Below are 22,090 nucleotides of genomic sequence, written 5' to 3' on the forward strand. Positions count from 1 at the left end.
CCTAAGTCATCCATTGGACTTACCCGTGTCCGAGTGTGACAAGTATCTATTTAGTTATGGTTGCAATAGATATCTTTCTTTTTATGGCTTGATAAATGTCCTGTGCTGCTAAAACGTTGTGATTTTTCTGTACTATTCAAGTTACCAAAAGGAGGAAATCTGGTGCCCTCGTTCCTTGATTTCTCTGATACCCATTTAGTTGTTATCCAGGAGTCTGTTCCAAACATTATGTTTTATTCACATGGAAATTAGGCTTGCAAGTGCACTGGTGGGCATATCATTCCAGATGCAGTTTTTGGCTCTTCTCCACATCTCTGCTCCAGTGCCGCCCCCACTTTTTGATTTATAGTGCAAACAAAGGTTCTGCTGCCCAACATTATCTCTGATATACACTGTCAATCAAAAATCAAGAGCGGATCTGGCAGAAATAAGCCCAGACGGACACAGCTCATGCACCAAATGTGCAAGCTAGTGGCCTCCTGGACTCATACCTCTATATTGCTAATACATTGCAACAGTATTTCCTTTCTCTCATATGCATATTTCTATTGTACTTTTGTTCCTACTTGATGTCACTCTCATTTTGTCTTTGAGTCCAGGTAGCCTCCATGTCTTTTCATCTGGTATCTTACTTACTAAAAAGCAACAGCATGATCTGTCTGTGTCTCCCTACCCTGTGTTTTCAACCAGTTCATCTCTCCCCTCTCCATAGACTTCATTATGCATCTGAACCCTTCAGAAAGCTGTCAGTTCAACTTGTCTTGAGCAAGATGGATTGTTAACCTTTTTTCAGAGTGAATAATACGTTGTGGTAGGAGAAAAAGTGGCTCATAAGTGGAGAAAGAGGCACATTTTTCTGATATGATAGTTATTATATTCGTTTCTACTATGCATATATACATGCTTTGTTGAAGCGACAGTGACCATTAGAATGGATCAGTGTCTGGTTGTGATTTTCTAGAAGAACTTACTTGGGGGGGGGGGGGGCTTTGTTTGTCTCTATTTGCTCCACTATGCATTGTTTGTATCTCTTTCCAACCAATATTTTGGGATCTCTCTATGTGTAATGTTTTTTCTCTGAAGGTTCCCAAGTATTCCTTTTTATTCCATGTTTCATGAGCCTTTTTGCTGTTGGATCACAGAAACAGCTGAGATCATAGTGTTACGGTACATCAGTAGTGTATACCGAAAGTGATTATTTGAACCCTTCCTTGCCATCTCCAATATGTAAGGGTGGAGAACAGTGTAACCATATTCAGGAACACATCATTATCTGAGCCATGCCTTCTTACCCTGGCATGTCACTCTCCACACAGAGAGTCTTGTCTTCACCCCTTAGACCTCAGTCAGAGGCATCTCATACAGCCAAATCAAGATCTTATGCTTTTCACTGAGGAGGGGCAAACACCCTGAAACACGTGTCTGCAAATTGAGTCTCTGGTTTGGCTTTAATTCTAAGTTATGCAGTAAAGCTCGCTAGAGGGTTGATATTGACTTTTCGGATTGCTTCTTCCAATAGGTCGAACTAGAGTTTAAGTCCTCTTCCTCTCTGAAGAGACAATTAGTACATTTGAACCACTTGAACATCAAACCTGACTTGCTGTGTAGACAATTAATCTCTTAGCATAAATGACTTTTCCAACATTAATCCATCCAGTTATTCTGCCCTTTGGTGGTTATTCTCCACTTTTCAGATAGACCATAGGTCTTCTATGAATTGGTTTGGGGGTTAAAACGCTACTGTGCACATTCTATACTCTTATACTATTGTCATGTTTTATTTGACTTCAGAATGTAACTGTAATTTTCTGCATTCTCAGAAATCGACAGAACAAATGAAGAAGGTTCCGACTATTATTCTGTCAGTTTCTTACAAAGGAGTGAAGTTTATGGATGCTGTTAATAAGGTGAGATTCATTTTTCTTTCCTTCTTATTCAACTGCGGGATGTTGTAATCGTCTGCGGCTGTTAATTTGTTAAATTCTGCGGTCAGTCTCTGACAGCGGCATTTAACACTCGCTGACGCGTGCGCACGTGTCATTTTGTCTGCCCATGACATGATTGCAGGACACCTATGGGTTTTCATGACAGCCGGGGGTCTGCTGATGACAGCCGGGGGTCTGCTGATGACCCCCGGGGATCTGCTGATGACCCCCGTGCCTGTCATTACAGACTTCCTTTGCAATCTTGTCTGTGGTTGGACTTCGAAGGAGACTGTGATTTTTCCTATATGCAGAAATACTGTGGCACTGCTGTATGCAGAACAAGCGCAATCGGATGATAACTGTGAAAAGTAAAAAAAAATAGTTAAAAAAATATTAAATAAAAAAACCTAAAAGTTTAAATTACCTCCCCTTCTTCCCCCATTGAAAATAAAGATATAAAAAAATTACACACGTGGTATCAAAATATAGATCAGTAAACACCGAAAACAGATAAAATTCAAGAACGTCAAAATTACTTTTTTTTGTCTGCTGCAATTACACAAAAAAGTCTGAAACAAGTGATGAAAAAGTCACATCTATTCCAAAGTAGTACTAATAAAACCGTCATCTTGCCCCGCAAATCATAAGCCATCACACGGCTCCATCGGCTGAAAAATAAAATTGTTACGGATCTTGGACAATGGCGACACAACCTCCCAAAAATATTTTTTTGCAAACGTCTGATTTTTTTTTTTTTCACTTCTAAAATAATTTAAAAAAACTGGACATGTTGGGTATCAGCAAAATCGTATTGATGAGAAGAATCATATTGCATGGTAATTTTTACCACAACATGTGCACCGTAAAAACAATTCCCAAAAAAACAATGTCAGAATTGCTGTTTTTTTTTTTTCCCAATTTCACCGCACTTGTAATTTTTTCCCATTTTTTCAGTACACTATATGGAAAAATGAATGGTGTTATTCCAAAGTGCAACTCGCCCCGCAAAAAACGAGACCTCATATGTCTATGTTGATGTAAAAATAAGAACAATGGCTCTGGGAAAAAGAGGAGGAAAAAATGGAAATGTAAATTGTCCGCGATGCGAAGGGGTTAGATCATTGCAGAGGCTGCTGTAATCACAGGTTTTTATTAGCAAACATGTTCTCTCCAGAGAGATATTTTCTTTATCAAACCTCCAGATAGACAACCCAATATAAAATGCTCTTATGTCTCCTTCCTATGCTAAATTGGCATCAATATCAGGATCACAGGGGCTATCAATCAGTTTACCAGACCCCTGAAGTCACATCTCTTAGTTGTGCAATAATAAACAACATTTTTTGCATTACTAGTTGTAATTTGCTAGTTTTTGAAAAAAGATGGTGAAACCTTCTTCCGGGCACCAAAGTATAACATTAAAAAAAAGGTAAACAGTTCAAGCACTAGCAAATATGGCTCACCCAATCAGGTTAACCACCATTAGAGTCCTTCCCTCCTTCCACACACAGACAACATCTCAGACAGCTCAGATGCCTTTTAAATGGTCCGAAAAGCCTCGATTGGAGATTTAGGAGCAGCCAGTCCCACCCAACTCTTCTAGCTGTTCCTTAAATCTGGACCCAAAATCTTTGCCCATTAAAATTTCTTCTCAGCACTAATGGTGACGGGGCCTGCTTTTCCAGGCTTCACATTACTGAGGCTAACCACCCAGGTGACACATATCTCCCATTCAGGACCTGTCCAGCTGCATCCTTACATTACCTAGACTTTCTATTGAGCATTGGTCATGCTCAAGGATAAATGGGCACTTCTACCCCTTTCTTTGAGTGATCAGTGGAGTCTCAGAACCGAGACATGGATGAAAACATCTCAAAACCTAGTAACGTTAGTTACCCTTTAAAGGAGAAGGCTGTGCACATGCATGGCAACTACACTTATACGTTGCATCTTGAGTCTTAAAGATAAAATGGCGGTTCCAAACAAAGTGGTGGGTCTTATCTAATCTAAGGAAAACCTTTTAATATGGCAGCCGTCATGTTGATCAGTTAATTGGCATGGATCTTGCCTCCAATAGAGGATATGAGGCCATTGTCTGCTTATTTTTCCTGTAGTGACCACTACGTGGGAAATATGGTATTACATATGGTCATCGAACTGAATAGCATGCCAGCTCTGGGGGGGGGGGGGGGGGTCAGAAACCTTCATCAATATGCCCTCAAAGGGGAATATGAAAAAGGATCGTTGATTTCAATTATTTTAATAATACTAAAAATAATAATACTGTACCTTGGCACCCACCTTGGTATTTTTTATAATGGATGATCAACTCCGCTCTACAATATTATTATTCGTAGTGAGGTTAAAGCCTAATCACAATACCTACAGATCTCCAATATGCTTCATTAGGCATCCGAGCACTACAGACGAGCCTGGTACATACAGAAAATAGGTAATAATTTGTCATTGCGTAAATGCTTCACTGAGCCCCTCAAGGTGAGGGAGAGTCATACGGAGCCGATTACAGCGGGCATACAAATGCATGTACACAAACTGAGCTCCAACCCGCAAAATCAGCTTGTGAGTCACGGAAGTGTTCCCTCATGGGAGACATAGAATCTTTGCATCAAAACAGAAGAACATTCAGATTTCCAAAATGATACTTATTGTGATGATGGATGACTAACACCAAGACGATAAACATTTTCCAGTAATTGTAGATGGGTCATACTGAGATGAATTCTCATGAGATATTTTAGGTCACCACTCTTGTCTTTGGGTTGTGTATGGTACTGCAATTCTTCTCCTAAACGGCAAGTACATTTTAAAATAATTTTTGCCGTGTTGTAGACCAATGTTCAGTACTATTGATTAGAGATGGGTGAACCCGATCAATAAAGTTTGGCGTCCGTACCAAACACCTGTTGTTTGGGTATGGACGCCGAACACGGACTTCATCAGGAAGTCTGTGTTATTGTTCGGGTTCGGCCACCCAGATCCCGGGTGTTTATCGCGCTGTCATGTGCAAGACTGCTAGAAAAACACTGCTTCCGATCGGCTGTAAAATCATCATCAATTGACAGCAAGTCCGCAGCTGTGATCAGAGGTAAAATGTTTACCTCTGGTCACTGGTGCCAGCTGATGGAACTACTCCCATCAGCCTACGCCTGCTGCCGCTAATAACAGTAAGAGCAGGCGGCAGCTGATGGGAGTATTCATCAGCCTGAACCTGCACTCTAAATAAGTTTAAAAAAAACAGTTTTTAAAAAACAGTGTAGGTTCCCCTGTATTTTTACCCACGCTGTTTTTTAAATTATTTAAATAACAATTTAGAAAAATGGCATGGTGTCTCCCTCCCCCCCCCCATTTTTGACAAACAGCCTTGCTAAAGCAGACAGCTGGTATTCTCGGGCTTGTAAGGAGCCATAGATATTGGCCCCCCAGCCTAAGAATAGCAGCCTGCAGATGCCCAGAAAAGGCGCATCTATTAGATACACCAATTCTGGCACCTAGCCTGGCTATTCCCACTTGCCCTGTAGCCGTGCAAGTGGGGTTCACACTTGTGGGGTTCATGTCACCTATCCATTAGTATTCCTATAGTTATAAATGGTGCTGAGGTCACCGCAGTTTATTTGCCTGGCTGGAAATGCAGCCTCAGTGATCTACGGTAACCTCAATGACGACACCGCCGATCACTGATGCTGCGTGGAAAACACTGGATGTTCGGGCCCCCCATTTTTTTGTTCAGGTCTGGGTACTGTTCTGGTATCAGAACCCGAACTTTTATTAACCCGTCGGACCTGAACATCCAGGCTACTTAACTGGGCTGTGTCTCCCACATCTCTGCCAGACGTACATTCAGCTACTGTGTGGTTTGTTTCTCTGTGCCTTGCGTTCTGTTTGTAGATCTTTCGTTGCCTGACCTTGGACCTCGCTCGACCATCCCATCCATCTGTTTAACCTCTTCTGCTCTGATATGCTATCCTCCTGGTATTCTGACCTCGGAACGTTACCTGATTACACCTTTGTCTTTTCCTTCTGTTTATGACGTACCCTCCTGGATTCTGAAATCGGACTCCTTGACTATCGAGTCTCACAGCTTGGCCGGGAGAAGTGACTCAGCGTCACACTGATCCTTTTATTCGATTCCTGGACAATCCCCAATGCAAATAGTCTTTTGAGAGAGAAAGAAGACTGAAGTTCTATATTGGAAGTAAAAGTCAACATCAACCCTATAGACATGACTTACAAGAAGAAGCCAAGTCTGAAACTCGATTTGCAGACCAGTGTTTCGGGGAGTTTACCCCTCATCAGTGATCGGTGGACAATCCCTTTTAAACCCAACCTATCAGCAATATTTCCATATTGGAAATAAACATGATTTTATTTTGGTGATTGCTCCCTGGTCAATAAAATCTTAAACATCTTGAGTATAATTAAATTTGCTCAGTTTTGTACTATTACTGATGCCGTTTCCTTGATTGATGCCTACTTTGGTCACACAGATAAGACTGGTCATGCACATACCGTATTAGATCAAAGTAGGGCGAATTTCAGCAGAATCAGACTATGATCTATTATTTATAGGGGTAGCCTAGGGACTGCAAAATACAGAGTCAGGCTCCTCTTCCCATTGAAGTAAACATGTTTATGAAAAGGTTGAGGAATGTACTAATTTTAACGCATTACTGTATGGGTGCATAGATGTGAAGGTGGGTGAGTATCTTTGAGAGCCGCAATGACCCCCATTAAAGAGCCAGCACACTATCGTGCCCTCACAACAAAGCCAGTTTTAAGCAGGGTAAGAAATATTAAGAAGAGAGCAGTGATGGATTGGCCTGAGGGTTAGTCCGTCCTACAAGGGGTGTAAAAGAAGTGGGCCTTATTGAAACCACATGTATGCCCGAGCCAGCGTACAGGTGTATGGGGACAGTTAGGTGGAACTGATGTTGTCCGGTAGCTATTTAAAGACGCAAAAAAAACCTGGGACATCATAAGTTGTTAACGTCGAGAAGACTTTCCACATGACTATCCCCCTGCTGATTGAACTAGAGGCCAGCGCATCTTCCCGTCATCATTTTACCGGGTGTACACAGCAGGATCGGCATGAAGTAAATGCCCATTTTTATCTCCCCAAAGGAGAACCAGAAACGGCCCAAAAGCAAAACAATCGAACGTTACAACAACAATGCAGACACATGCATACAATACCAAAGGAGACATTTGCATTAAAATAAGCACGGTTTACCCCTGGGACACCCCCCTACATCAACATAATTAATCTTTTTCTTGTATACACATGTTTTTCTGTGGTTTACATTAGGATTCAGGAGCGTGTATGGAAATATGGAAATTAATTTTGTTTTATATTCCCCAGGGGATTATCGCTGAACATGAAATTCGCAATATATCATGTGCTGCCCAGGATCCCGAAGACCTTTCTACCTTCGCATATATCACAAAAGACTTGAAATCTAACCTCCACTATTGTCACGTCTTCACAGCTTTTGATGTGGTTAGTGCTGAGTTACTTTCTATAATAATTTGATAATTTAATAGCACGGATACAAATACAACGGGTGAAATAAGTATTGAACACGTCACCAGTTTTCTCAGTAAATCTATTTCTAAAGGTGACAACCCATCCAATCCACACAAGCAAAGAAATCAAACCATAGACGTCCATAAATTATATGTGTAATAATGAGAAATGACACAGGGATAAGTATTGAAAACGGTTACTAAAATGTATTTAATATTTCGTACAAGAGCCTTTGCTGGTGATGACACCTTCAAGATGTCCCCTGTATGGAGAAACTAGTCCCAGGCATTGCTCAGGTGTGATTTTGACCCATTCCTCCACACAAACACTCTTTACATCCTGAAGGCTCCTTTTATGAACTCTGAGCTTTAGTTAGTTTGATACAGGTTCTGTTAGATTCAGGTCCGGTGATCGGCTTGGCCATTCTAGCAGCTTTATTTTCTTTGTCTGACACCAACTGAGAGTTTCCTTGGCTGCATGTTTGGAATCATTGACTTGCTGAAATGTCTACTCTCGTTTCATCTTCATCATCCTGATGGCAGCAGATTTTTATCAAGAATACCTCTATACATTTGTCCATTTATCCTTCCTGCAATTATATAAAGTTTGCCAGTGCCGTATGCTGAAAAACAGCCCCACACCTGATATTCCCACCTCCAAACTTCACTGTTGGTATGGTATTTTGGGGTGATATGCAGTGCCTTTTGGCCTCCAAATATAGTGTGTATTATGGCATCCAAAGAGTTCAATTTTGGTCTCATCTGACCAGACTATATTCTCACAGTATTTCACAGGCTCCTCTAAATATTGTTGAGCAAATTTTACTATATCTACAGTAAGAACTTCCAGGTCTTTCCAGGCCTTTTTGCAACAATAAGGTTGTAAAGGCCTTGATAAAGCTCACTGGTTTTACCCATCATGAGATGTTGCACCTTGCTAATGAGACACCTATTTATGGGCCATCACTGAAACCAGCTGATATTATTTGCCACAGGCTCCTCTAAATATTGTTGAGCAAATTTTACTATATCTACAGTAAGAACTTCCAGGTTTTTTCTGTAGCTCTCTGCAGGTGGTCCTTGACTCATTGACAATTTTTCTGATAATTCTTTTCACTCCTGTGTCTGAAATTTTGCAGGGAGCACCTGGTCGTGGCCGGTTTATGGAGAAATTATGTTCTTTCCACTTCCGGGTTATAGCCCTAACAGTGCATACTGGGACCTTCAGTAATTCTGTAACAAATTGCATCAGGATGTTTTGCAACAATAAGGTTGTAAAGGTCTTGATAAAGCTCACTGGTTTTACCCATCATGAGATGTTTCTTGTGTTGCACCTTGCTAATGAGACACCTATTTATGAGCCATCACTGGAACCAGCTGATATTATTTGCCACTAAGTGGCTGGATTGCTTTCTAATTAGTGATGGATTTCAGCTGGTGTCATGACTTTTAATGGCTTTTTGAACCTCTCTTTCTTCATGTGTTCAATACTATTTCCCTGTGCCATTTCTCATTATTACACGTAACTTAATTCATGCACATCTATGGTTTGATTTATTTGCCTGTGTGGATTAGATGGGTTGTTACCGACATCTGGTGAGAATTTCATGTCAATAGCATCTTTAAAAAATATATTTACTTTGAAAATTGGTGACGTGTTCAATACTTATTTCATCCACTGTATATATATTATTCTGGTGGAAAAAATGCTGCAAAGTAAGAATGTTTTCAATATTAGATATGTTAATATTTTTTTCTAAATAAAAAAAAAAAATGCAAAAGTGAATGAACAAAAGAGAAATCTAAATTACATCAATATTTGGTGTGGTCGCCCTTTTGCCTTCATTAATTTTTCTAGATACACTTGGAACTCGTCAGGGAAGTTGTTCCAAATATCTTGGAGAACCAACCTCATAGCTTCTGTACAACTCCCTTTGTTTTCCATGTATTCCCAGGCAGACTGGATGATGTTGAGGTCAGGGTTTTTGTGGGGACTGTATCATTACTTCCAGGACTGCTTGTGCTTTCTTACACTCAAAATAGTTCTTAATTTAATTGGCTGGATGTTTGGAAACATTGTCCTGCTGTAAAATAAATTTGGAGTCAATCAGACACCTCTCTGATGGTATTGCATTATGGATAAGCATAAGCATATATTTCTCAGCATTGAGAATATCAGGCAATGGGCAACGTTTAGGGCTGTAGACTCAGTGGGCAGCCATGGAAACTTAGTGCAGCAGATGAAAGGCACATCATGCTTACTTCCCTTCGAAATCGGCAGATGTCCAGCAGTGCCATCAACTCAGAAAAGGGACTACACCCAGTTACACCCATCGTGATGGAAAAATTGTTGCTAAAAACCATACTTTCCATGTGGAAACAAGGCCAAGCTTCTCAACTATACATAAAAAAAACATAGGAATTGGAGTGCATACAAATGGCAGCAGGGGTCCTGTAAGTGATGAAATGACGACCATAAAGCCCTGATCACAACATGATCAAACATGTCTGGGATTATATGAAGAGACAGAAGGATTTACACCAGTGAGATACAGAGATCTGTGGTTAGTCCTTCAAGATGTTTGGAACAACCTTCCTGCCAAGTTCCTTCTAATATTGTGTACAAGTGTATTTAAAAGAACTGGTGAAGACAAAGTGAGGTGACACCAAATATATTTATTTAGATTTCACTTTTGTTCATTAATAAAAATAATATACCAACACTTGTATTTCTTAAACCATTCTTATTCCCATGCCTGTCTAAAACGTTTGCACTGTACTGAATACATACAGTATGAATAACTTTTTTCCTCTTTGTAGAATTTAGCCTACGAGATCATCTTGACATTAGGACAGGCGTTTGAAGTTGCATATCAGCTCGCACTACAGGCCAGAAAAGGTGGCCACTCCTCAACGCTTCCAGAGAGCTTTGACAGCAAGCCCACCAAACCTATCCCAAAACCAAGAGTCAGCATTCGAAAGGCCACGGTAAGTATGCGGGTACTTGAAGAACCATAAAAATTAGGGATGATTTTAGGCCAAGGGGCGTTGTGGTGGTGAGTAGGGCTATGGTTTGGCCATGGTTGTCCATGGATGATATTTCATTTGTTGTATAAATGTTACAGCAGACGTTACGGGTTTCCCCTCTTCTTGTAGGTTTACTTAAAAAAAAAATGATAAGATATTTTAAAAAATAAAGGCAAATATATTCTTACCAAGGTATACTTCTCTTGTTTTATCCAATAGCAAAGCAAAAAAGGCTTTTGTATGAAATTAGAAGGTCTGACCTGAAGATGGACGATATTTATGGTTTAGGCTGGAGATGTTTCTTTGTTAAATGTTAAGTTCACTTTGAACGAGGCATTTGACTCGGGCGTTGCCCACTTTGATTACTGTCTGTTCCTTTAAGAAATGAAAAAAAGATTTTATTTATTGCATGGTATACATCAATTAAAAAGATTATTTCAGTCACCCCCTGACGAAGGAGCTGTGCGTCCGAAACGCGCGTCGGGGTGCACCATACACTATTTGGCGATCTGTCTATTCAGCCTATATACCCTAAAGTAAGTGGCTTCATATGTGAATTTATAGCACCTTATTTATATAATCTCTTGCACTTTATGCAGTTGCACTTTCTTCACGGATTGCACTCTTATTTGCTCTTGTTCTTGGTATGCACATTGTTGCACTTTATTATAGAAAGAGCTTTTATACACATTATTGAAATTTTTTTTTCGGTTTTTCACTTAATTGTTTTACCATAGTAAGTCCTTACTCGTATGGACATACATGTATGATATATATTATGGTAGCCAAATAGGTATGGGCACTATTTTGATGTTACATACATGTATATTAAATGATATAATTTTTTTTTTTGTAAATATTAAAATAATCTTTTTAATTGATGTATACCATGCAATAAATAAAATCTTTAATTACTTACATCCTTTGCTGTGAATGGTTTCTTGGCCTTACCATGCTATAAGCACGACTTTTTTCAGCTCTTCTGTAGTGTTATACTACATTATTGACACATTTTGGTGATCCTGGGTATCTTGATTTTAATATAGGATTTTATATATTTATTTATTATTTTTATATGGTACCTCGGTACAACTAGTGTGTTTAACTAATCCTTTAAGAAATGAGTCTATATCGGGGACTTTGTTTTGGTAAATGGAGCACACCAACAAATGGCTACTGCACCATGATGTAAACGATGCCCATGGTCAGAGAGAGAACAATAGGATGTACAGGGTGGGCCATTTATATGGATACACCTAAATAAAATGGGAATGATTGGTGATATCAACTTCCTGTTTGTGGCACATTACTATAAGGGAGGGGGAAAACTTTTCAAGATGGGTGGTGACCATGGCGGCCATTTTGAAGTCAGCCATTTTGGATCCAACTTTATTTTTTTCAGTGGGAAGAAGGTCATGTGACACATCAAACTTATTTAGAATTTCACAAGAAAAACAATGGTGTGCCCATCTCGTATCTTCACAGCATAGACCGTTGCCTTCAGATGACCCCAAAGATAAAAGTCTACGGGGGTCAGATAAAACCAAGCACACCATTGTTTTTCTTGTGAAATTCTCAATAAGTTTGAGATGTGTGTCACATGACTTTCTTCCCACTGAAAAAAATCAAGTTGGATCCAAAATGGCCGACTTCAAAATGGCCGCCGTGGTCACCACACATCTTGAAAAGTTTCCCCCTCCCAAATACTAATGTGCCACAAGCAGGAAGTTGATATCGCCAACCATTCCCATTTTATTTAGGTGTATCCATATAAATGGCCCACCCTGTACAGCTGTGGAAGGCCAGTGGAAACTGATTGGTAGCAAGTCGCTGTCACATTCAGCAGGGCTCTGGTGAGAAAAGTAATGAGTGGATCGGTAATAATCATCCCCACATAATGGACCTAGAACCCAAATTATATGCCATAGGTTGGTGAGACGTTACATTTGTACTTATGAGGGCAATTTTATCCCAAAAGGCCTGTGCTCTGCATCGTAGAAACTGTGTTTATGGCTCACATGTGTGCCTTGGAAACAAGATTGTAGCCGTAAACTTATGTCACTTGGAGAAATAAAATTGCTTGGTGGTTCAGCTGCAGAATCAACTTGCAAAGTAATTTACAGATTAGTATTTTTCCGAATTGCTTATTAGGCAGAGTAAATTCCATCTCTTCATCTGACAAAGTGATTCCCAACCATGTTATTATAGTACAACCACCAACAAGAGTTATTTCTCTAAGGAAAGCCTTTCCAAGATTTTTTTTCTTGCCCTCATCTTTGAGCTGCCTAAAATGATTTTGCCATTTGTATTGTAAAAGTGGCAGCTCTTACTACTGCTGTCTTCCGAGAAACCCTTACTCAGGGTTTAGAGATCCTCAACATTGCAAGGAACCCTGGTTGGGAAACACATATCAAAGCACTTAACCATAAAGTGGCAGCTCTTACTACTTCTGTCTTCTGAGGAATACCTACTCAGGTTCCAGGGTTCCTCAACATTTCAAAGAGCCCTGGTTGGAAAACACATATCAATGCCCTCACCTATAAGGTGGCAGCTCTTACTACTGGTGTCTTCTGGGGAGCACCTACTCACTTTCCAGGGATCCTCAACATTTCAAGAAAGCCTGGTTGGAAAACACATATCAATGCGCTCACCTATAAGGTGGCAGCTCTTACTACTGGTGTCTTCTGAGGAACACCTACTCACTTTCCAGGGATCCTCAACATTTCAAGAAAGCCTGGTTGGGAAACACATATCAAAGCCCTCTGGTGGCAGCTCTTACTACTGCTGTTTTCTGAGGAATGCCTACTCAGGTTTCAGGGAAACTAAACATTTCAAGAAACCCTGGATGGGAATCACATATTAAAGCCCTCAAATATAAAGTAGCAGCTCTTACTACTGCTGTCTTCTGAGGAACACCTAATCAGGTTCCAGGGATCCTCAACATTTCAAGGAACCCTGGTTGGAAAGCACATATCAAAGCACTAAACCATAAAGTGGCAGCACTTACTGCTGTTATCTGAAGAACGCCTACTCAGGTTCCTGGGAAACTAATCTTTCAAGGAAACCTGGTTGGGATGCACATATCAAGCCCTCAACCATAAAGTAGCAGCTCTTACTAATGCTGTGTTCCGAGAAAGACCTACTCAAGTTCCAGGGATTCTCAAAATCTCAAGGAACCCTGGTTGGGAGACACATATCAAAGCCGTTAACAGATTAGATTTATATCATTGGCATCCACTGAGTTCCTCCAGATCATCTTAGCGTTGCGTTTGTATGGTGATGTTTTGATTCCCTCTCTGAACAAAAATGTTGGCCATGTTGGATTTAAACATGCCTGATTCTTTGATCTCAGGAAACATAGGAAATATCTGGCAGTGGTTGGCTTTCCACTTCCTATTGAGTACATACTTACACTTGATCAGGTCAAGTGTATATGTAAATGGGGTTGGAATAAATTGTTGTTGACCGATATGTCAAATTTAATTTGGCCCCAACTGAATATGTAGAAGAGAAGGAAGTAGGAACCTTAGTTTCCTTGAATTTGTAGATTGAGTTCCACATCTCTGTCCATGATGGGAAGTGAATTCTTTGAGCGTTGGGAGTCAAAACTGTTCTAATTTTTTCTTTTTCTTTAAACAGATAGATCAGCCTGATCAAAAGACTCTCGCCAATCTGCCTTGGATCGTTGAACCAGGGCAAGAAACAAAAAGGGGGATTAGCACCAAGTACGAAACCACAATATTCTAATATTGACTCGTCCCATCTGCTTGGTGTGCCTTCGTACACTCTCCTCCGTGAGTCCATTACTCAAGCCTCGGTCACCTCTTTACCACAGAAGAAACAATTGTCGACATGGACTGTACAACGGCAAGGGATGGTTCTTTTCACTAACAACACAATACTGCCAAGAAAAGGAATCCTCTATTTTTTTGATGATTTTTTTCTTGTAATCTCTACTACAGTGTTTTCTTTTTTTGTTTTTGTTTTACCTCTGGATTTTGTCAGAAAAAAAAAGAAAATTTTCATGTAATTTAATTTTCAGTTCTAATTCTTTCATTATGCAGTCGATTCGTGGCAGTGATATGATCAACGACCTCTCAGAGCCGTAATTGAGCAAAGAAAAGAAAAAAAAAAACAATATATTGACCTATGGCAAAAAAAAACAATAATAATAAGAATATGGGACTTTAAGAGCTGCCAAGAAATCGAGTACTTTATATCTTTCTATCTGATTATTACATGTGATTTCATTACAGAAATAGTATTCGAGATTTCTGAAGGAACTGGGTTTGCTTCAATGTAAAGAGTACTTTGTATAATATTTTATAGGCTATTGAAGTTGAAGCCTTGTTACTAAATTGTACAAAAAAAATAATAAAATAAATTCTATTACTGTATATCCATAAAGAATATAAAATTGTCAGTAAAATGACACAAAAAAGAGCTTGGATTTCATGATTTTTTTTTTTACAGCTATTATATCAATATATACTAAACGCATTACTATTATATATGGGTGTTTGTACACGTTTGCTACTAATAACGAGTGAATGTATGTTTATACCGCGCGGACCGAGTGATTGCTTTTTTTTTTCCAGAATAATACAGCATTGATGTCATAATTATGTCATTTTCATTGGTTTGAATTGATATACAAATGTTTATTATTTCGAGGTGATCTAGGTCAAATAATCAAGACTATATATAGTAATGTCACTGTGCCCTCATGATAAATACACTGAATAGGTTCCTTTTCCCATTAATTATATTATCTTTTCTTAAAGGGAATCTGTCACCAGGTTTTTGCTATGTAATTTGAGAGTAGCATGTTATCAGGACTGAAACCCTGATTCCAGCGATGTGTCACTTACTGGGCTGCTCGGCGCAGTTTTCATAGAATCCCTGCTTTCTGTGCTGCAGATGTAGCAGTTCTCAGAATGCTGAGCTGTGTATAACCCCCGCCCACACCCCTGATTGGCAGCTTGCTGTGTACACTATAAGCAAGCAGCCAATCAGTGCTGGGGGGGGGGCGGGATTACACAGATTAGACTGACTGGCCTGCATGTGAGTCCTAGTCCTGTAGTGATGATCTCCTGCTGATAAAGCACTGATTGTATTGAAACTATAGCACACAGCCTAATAAGTGATACATCCCTGGAATCAGGCTTTTTTTATGCTTCTTTCGGAATAAATAGTACAAATCTGCTGACAGATTCCCTTTAAATATTATTTTTCTTTTTTTTTTAAATCTGATTACTAAAGCAGAGTGAGATGGTGAACGACATGTTGTTGGAGGGGGACTAGCTGCTAGGAATAAACAGAAAATCTTGGAGAGAAAAAAGGACTTTATTCACCCTCCCCAGGTCCAGCACAGAGTCTGGTATTCTATGTAGCCAAATTGAGCTCAGCGACTCTGACCAAGGCGTTGAATTTACACGGGCAGAGTCGCTGAGCTCACAGACAGGGCCGCCATACTGTCAATGGATGTCAGCTCCGCAGCTAGTACCAGGCACTTGGAGCTGCAGCAGAATCTCACAGAGGGTCAAATAGCGGTTTTCTTTTAAAACAAACTACACCGGAGACCAAGATTTTCTTAAAGGGAACTACCCCTTTAAAATGTTTTTTTATCCTTATGCAACCAGATTCTTACAGATGAGCAAATCAAATCCACTTAGAATTTCTAAAAAAAAAATTTGGATTCACCAGAAAATTAATTTTTTTGCCATTCGATTTGCTGGACACCATTTACGGTAGTTTTTATTCTTTTTAGGTCCAGGAAGGGTTTAAAGATAAAAATCCCCACTATAGTCACCAAGCCCACCAATCGGACAGCTCCCTGCCGTGTCCTCCATTACTCCCTCTGGCTCTGGTTATCTCTTCTGTCTTCACTCCATGGCGCCTCCTGTTCTGATTGACGCTTGATGATGCTTTAGGCCTATCTGTATCCACAAAGACAGTTACAGCCATACCTTTACATGCCATGTCATTTCCTCCATTACTGAGAAATCGGCAAATGAGGCTGAAGAGCTATGGTAGATCTGAAGCCTCTGTCACTCCAACTCTATTCCCTGCCCAGCGTCACCTCCTTCTGCTTGACTGACAGCCTTTATGTTGTGTGACTTCAGGCAAAAGATCTGTCGGCCAAGTAGAAAGAGGCAGCACTGTGTGGAGAATAGAGCTGGAGTGACACTGGCTTCAGATCTACCATAGCTCTTCAGCCTCATTTGCATATTAATTCAAACGCTCATTTCTCAGTAACGGAGGTACGGACCGGCCATGTAAAGGTATTGCTGGACTTGTCTTTGAAAGAGCTACAGGTACATTTAAATAGTTTGGGGTGAGAAAGGTACAGTAATAGTCCATTGATATCCAATATTGATTGATAATTTTGGCCAGCATGGAAAATTATGAAACTTTGCATATCACTTTATTATTGGGATTTGTCTTGATTCCTGTAAAAAAACAAATTGCACATTATTGGCTTCCAAGCCCGTGCTTTTCTTCGATCTATTCGCCTGTCTGTGGTCACTTGGAGTACAGATGATGGCGGTGATGGGTCAGCCCCTGTGTCTTCAGCCTCTTTCACACATCAGTGTCTCCAGAACGAGAAATACTCACCCAGCTCCTGCGATGTATGCTCTCAGCGCCGGCAGCAGGTCCTGTGTGAGCAGTCACATGGTACCGCTCATTACAGTGATGAATATGTGCATATTCATCACTGTAATGAGCGGTACCATGTGACCGCTCACACAGGACCTGCTGCCGGCGCTGAGAGCATACATCGCAGGAGCTAGGTGAGTATTTCTCGGCAAGCGGGCGGGCGCACAGGGGATGGGTGGCGGGAGGTGACCCACAAACTTTATTTTTAACACACAAAAAAAAACCTTGATTTTTCATTCCTTCTCTCCAGCGAACGCTGCTGGGGAGAAGGAATGAATGCCGGCTTCAGCACCAAAAGCAGGGGACAGCGCTTAACTGTAGCCCTGTCTCCTGCATGGTCCGTGTGGTCCTCAGTCGGCTGCCGCACGTGTGCCACACTGATGTGCTACGTGGACACAGATAACTCAGGTACCGATTTCTCCAGTACCGAAATTATCTGGATGTGTGAAAGAGGCCTTCCTCTGAATATTTATTGTTCTTATCAATCTCCTGTAACGGCTTGTCCTCAGAGTTAGAGCTCATTCCGATTTTTGCATCCGAGTGTTATCCGTGGTTTGGACTCACATCTATGCTATTTTATGGGCCCGGGCACGTCTCCTTTTTACCTCGGACCAGGCGGTCCAAGGAAAATATCGGAGATATGTCCCATTGTGATCAGAGGGTCGGATCAAAATTGGAACTGCGAGTCAATGGGTCAAAATATCGGACCCATTTCTCCACGTACTAGAATAACGGATGACACCTGGACCAAACTCTGATCGAAGTCCGAGCAGAATAATTGGTCCGTTTTTCTCGTATGTGGCAAAATCAGACTCGTGAAAGAGCCCTAAGTAACACACCGGTACTGACCCATCACTGCCATCAACTGTACTCCAAGTGAGTTCTTTCTGATATCAATGCAGCTGATGGCAGGAAAAGAAACGAGGGAAACGCCGGGGGGTTATAAGCCACTTATGTGCATTTTTTTTATTTTACAGGAATGAAGATAAATTCTCTAATAGAGTTATTTGCAAAGTTTTATAACTTTCCGTGCTGGACAAAATGATGTATTATTATTAATATTAATTGAAATAATGATAATAATAATGGCAATAACAAAAATAATAATGACAAAAATAATAATATTAATAGCATAATAATAATATAAAATAATAATAAAAATAATAGTAACATAAATAATAATATAAATAATACTATTAATAATAATGACAATAACAAAAATAATAATGACAAAAATAATATTAATAGCATAATAATAATATAAAATAATAATAAAAATAATAGTAACATAAATAATAATATAAATAATACTATTAATAATAATAATAATAAATGCTAATAAAATAATATAAAAAATAGCATAAAATAGTAATGATAATAATAATACAAATAATAATAAAAAGTTGAATTACTTTTTAAAGAGAGTTTAATTTCATAACTGATGCCCTCAGACAGGCTTATAGATGCCTGACAATCCCCTTTGTGGAGGTTTATGGGGGCTTCAATGCCTGAGGATCCCTTCAGGGAGGTTTATGGGGGCTTCAATGCCTGAGGATCCTTTCAGGGAGGTTTATAGGGGCTTCAATGATGGAAATCAGCAGAATCAGCTGTTGGCTGAGAGGAAACCATAATTTCACCCTAATTTTGGCCTGACACGGTTTGGCGTTGGTGGCGCTATTTATATCAAAGACTCCCGAGATCTTCTCGCACTGAGATGCAGCTGTAGGAATTAGTGGGAGAATGATTAGATCTAATATGTGATCATTTCCCACATAGAGATGATCGATATAGTGACAATGGCTCCTTGTAAGCCCCCCTGCCATGGTGCTAAGTATATGAGCGGTATGGATGTTGTATTAGGGGTCCTACGTATATTCTAACCAGACGTTTTCTGCTGAACAGCCAATGACATACTCAACTGTAGAGGGACACGTGACATTTTCTGCTTTGGGTAGGGGGGGTGTTGGGATGAAGGCGGGCGGGGAGGGAGGTTGGGGGGCATTTTTTTTATTATCTGGTGAATGCTACACTTTGTTACGGAGGTTGTTGTTAATATATCTGTCTTCATTTCAATTAATGAGCTAAGAATTCTGCAACTGGTCAATAAATTAAACTTTTTTTTCCAAAATCTTGCCCGGATGCTCATTTTTAATTGTAGCAATGGTCACTCGATTTCATGAAGGAGGAGATTAAAAAAAAACATGGAAAATTTTTATTTCCTTTCCAAAAACAGCGCCACGCTTGCTCACAGGTTGGGCGTGGTATTGCAGTTCTGTCCCATTGCCTTGACGAGACAGAAAAGCCATGCGTTTCCTAAGCCTATCCAACCCCTATTATTATTTTTTTCGTGTGGTTTTATTTTTTATTTTTTTTTAAGATTTTCTTGTTAAAAAAAGCCATTCAACTTATATTGTTCATTACGTTGCTTATCCTCTGCTATTAAATAGGTATCTGAAATATTATTGTGCCGAAACGGAGAACAGCTGATCGGGGGCGCACCCCCACCGATCAGACATTGATGACCTACACCATCAATGTTAAAGTCCCGGACCACCCCTTTCAAGCTTTCACAAGGCGCCAAGTGTTTAAAGTACGTAGAATTCTGGTGTTTCCCGTTAAGAAGAAACTCAGTACTAGAAAATACTTTACAATAGAAGTCAATGGGAAGGCTGGCTTTAAAGGGAACCTGTCACTCCGAAAATCGCGGGTGAGGTAAGCCCACCAGCATCAGGGGCTTATCTGCAGCATTCTGTAATGCTGTAGATAAGCCCCTGATGTTACCTGAAAGAGGAGAAAAAGACGTTAGATTATACTCACCCAGGGGCGGTCCCGCTGCTGGTCCGGTCGGATGGGCGTCTCCGGTCCGCTGCGGCGCCTCCAATCTTCATTACAAGACGTCCTCTTCTGATCTTCAGCCACGGCTCCGGCGCAGGCGTACTTTGCTCTGCCCTGTTGAGGGCAGACAAAGTACTGCAGTGCGCAGGCTCCGGGCCTCTGACCTTTCCGGCGCCTGCGCACTGCAGTACTATCCTCTGCCCTCAAGAGGGCAGAGCAAAGTACGCCTGCGCCTGCGCCGTGGCTGAAGATCAGAAGAGGACGTCTTGTAATGAAGATGGGAGGCGCCGCAGCGGACCAGAGACACCCATCCGACCTGACCAGCAGCGGGACCGCCCCTGGGTGAGTATAATATAACGTCTTTTTCTCCTCTTTCAGGTAACATCAGGGGCTTATCTACAGCATTACAGAATGCTGTAGATAAGCCCCTGATGCCGGTGCGCTTACCTCACCCGCGATTTTCGGGGTGACAGGTTCCCTTTAAAAGAAAAAAAATTCTAGCATCTTCTTCATCATGCAGTGGAATTACAAAAAGTCTAACAAAAAACATAAAAAGAAGTAAAATAAAAAGCTAAATATAAAAGACAAATTGCAGGGTAAGTGAAAAAAATAAATAAATTTAACTTCTGATTCTTAGGACTTCTGCTCTGGTGGTCCCTGTTGATCAGACTTGGACTGGCCAACGGGAGAACTGGTGAATCCTCTGGTGGGCCGCTGTGAAATAGTGAGCCACCACCCTCATATGAGCAGTACAATATACCGTACTTTAATGACTATATACAAATAAAGGCGGCATCTTATTAATTTAACAATCTACCCAGTTACTTTTTATATAAATTTGTGATTGAGGTTGAGTATAACTTCACATTTGCATATAACCGAAAAGTGGGGCGCTGGAGTTGGTTACTGGTGGGCCCTTGGCACCTCAGTCCGACACTGCGCCGATTGTTCACTTGCAGTGATTAATTGTTTCTGATGAGCATGTGATCGCTGCTAATCACTGATTGCAATGATTGGCTGCAGCTGTCATATACAGGGAGAAATTACATTTTTTTAAAGTAAAAAAAAGTAATAATAAGTATACACATAATCTATCAAAAAATAGGGTAACATAGAGCATGGCGTGAAAAAAAGTGGCAAAATTACTTTTTTTCTACATTACCTCCAATAATTTTTTTCTTTTCATTTTTTTTTTATTGAAATTAGAAAATAAATGTTATTTGGCAAAATATTATGCAAAACTGTCCGGCAAGAAAGAGAAAACTCACATTGCCTTATTTGGCTACATCAATGGAAAAGTTAAATGTCAGGGGTTTTGGAAAGTTTTTTTCAATGAAACAAAAGTATGTAAAAATAGAAGCAAAAACTATGTCCCGGAAGTATTTCGCTGTGTTCCGGGACATAGTGCGCCGGCGCATGCGCACTAATGCTTTTCGGCTTTGCCCGCAGTTGGGCAAAGCATGCTATGCGTGCGCAAGGCAAGATTGCCTTGCACACGCGTGTTCTACGGAGGAAGGCGAATCAACTTCAAAACAATATTGCGGCCAGCGGGAAAGGAAGGGGTGAATAAAAGACCCGAAAATACCGCCCATCGGACCGAAAAAAGGGCCCGCCTAATTCAGGTGACAGGTTCCCTTTAACTGAAAAATCGCAGCAGGCCCGAGTATGATCCGATATTTGCAAGTCAATGAGTGCGTGGAAAACATTGGAAGACATCTTAGTGCAGTTCAATTTCCATGGACTGACACAATGGAGAAGATGGAGAGGTTTTTTTTTCTCCATCTTCTCCACAGTTTGATCAGAGAGTGATTTGCATAACCGGCCCGATTATTTGCAGAAATCTAAATCACTTTCCCTTTTTTTTCTAGTCCAATGGTTTTTTTTTTTCTTTTAGAACTGTAGGCTTTTGCCAAAATGAAGGCATCATAATGACTTTATTATAGGGTCATCAATATTACAGCTTCTTGCCGTGGCGCACTAAGGCCATCTTGCTGACATTCATTAAGCTGTGGACAGATGGTAATGTTCCCGTCCGGGAACGTGAAAGATCCTTTCCAGTAAAGGCCAGTCTGAGAGGGGCCAGAGGTTCACATCTGCTGTCA

General features: G+C 40.4%; 1 protein-coding gene across 5 annotated transcripts in view; it reads left to right on the forward strand.

The window, feature by feature from the left end:
- The window catches only part of ANKS1B (ankyrin repeat and sterile alpha motif domain containing 1B), a 106,968-nt gene extending 92,032 nt beyond the window's left edge, over window positions 1–14,936 (forward strand). For 4 of the 5 annotated variants that reach the window (XM_069763469.1, XM_069763472.1, XM_069763471.1 and 1 more), the window contains 4 exons: window positions 1,821–1,907; window positions 7,303–7,440; window positions 10,287–10,454; window positions 14,133–14,936. In XM_069763469.1, coding sequence (XP_069619570.1) covers window positions 1,821–1,907; window positions 7,303–7,440; window positions 10,287–10,454; window positions 14,133–14,240 — 501 coding nt within the window. In that variant the 3' untranslated portion in view covers window positions 14,241–14,936. The remainder of the gene's footprint in view (window positions 1–1,820; window positions 1,908–7,302; window positions 7,441–10,286; window positions 10,455–14,132) is intronic. The other variant, XM_069763473.1, reaches the window with a different exon arrangement.
- The last annotated feature ends 7,154 nt before the right edge of the window (window positions 14,937–22,090 follow it).

This window comes from Ranitomeya imitator, chromosome 4 (assembly GCF_032444005.1).
Source record: "Ranitomeya imitator isolate aRanImi1 chromosome 4, aRanImi1.pri, whole genome shotgun sequence".
Classification (NCBI taxonomy): Eukaryota; Metazoa; Chordata; class Amphibia; order Anura; family Dendrobatidae; genus Ranitomeya; species Ranitomeya imitator.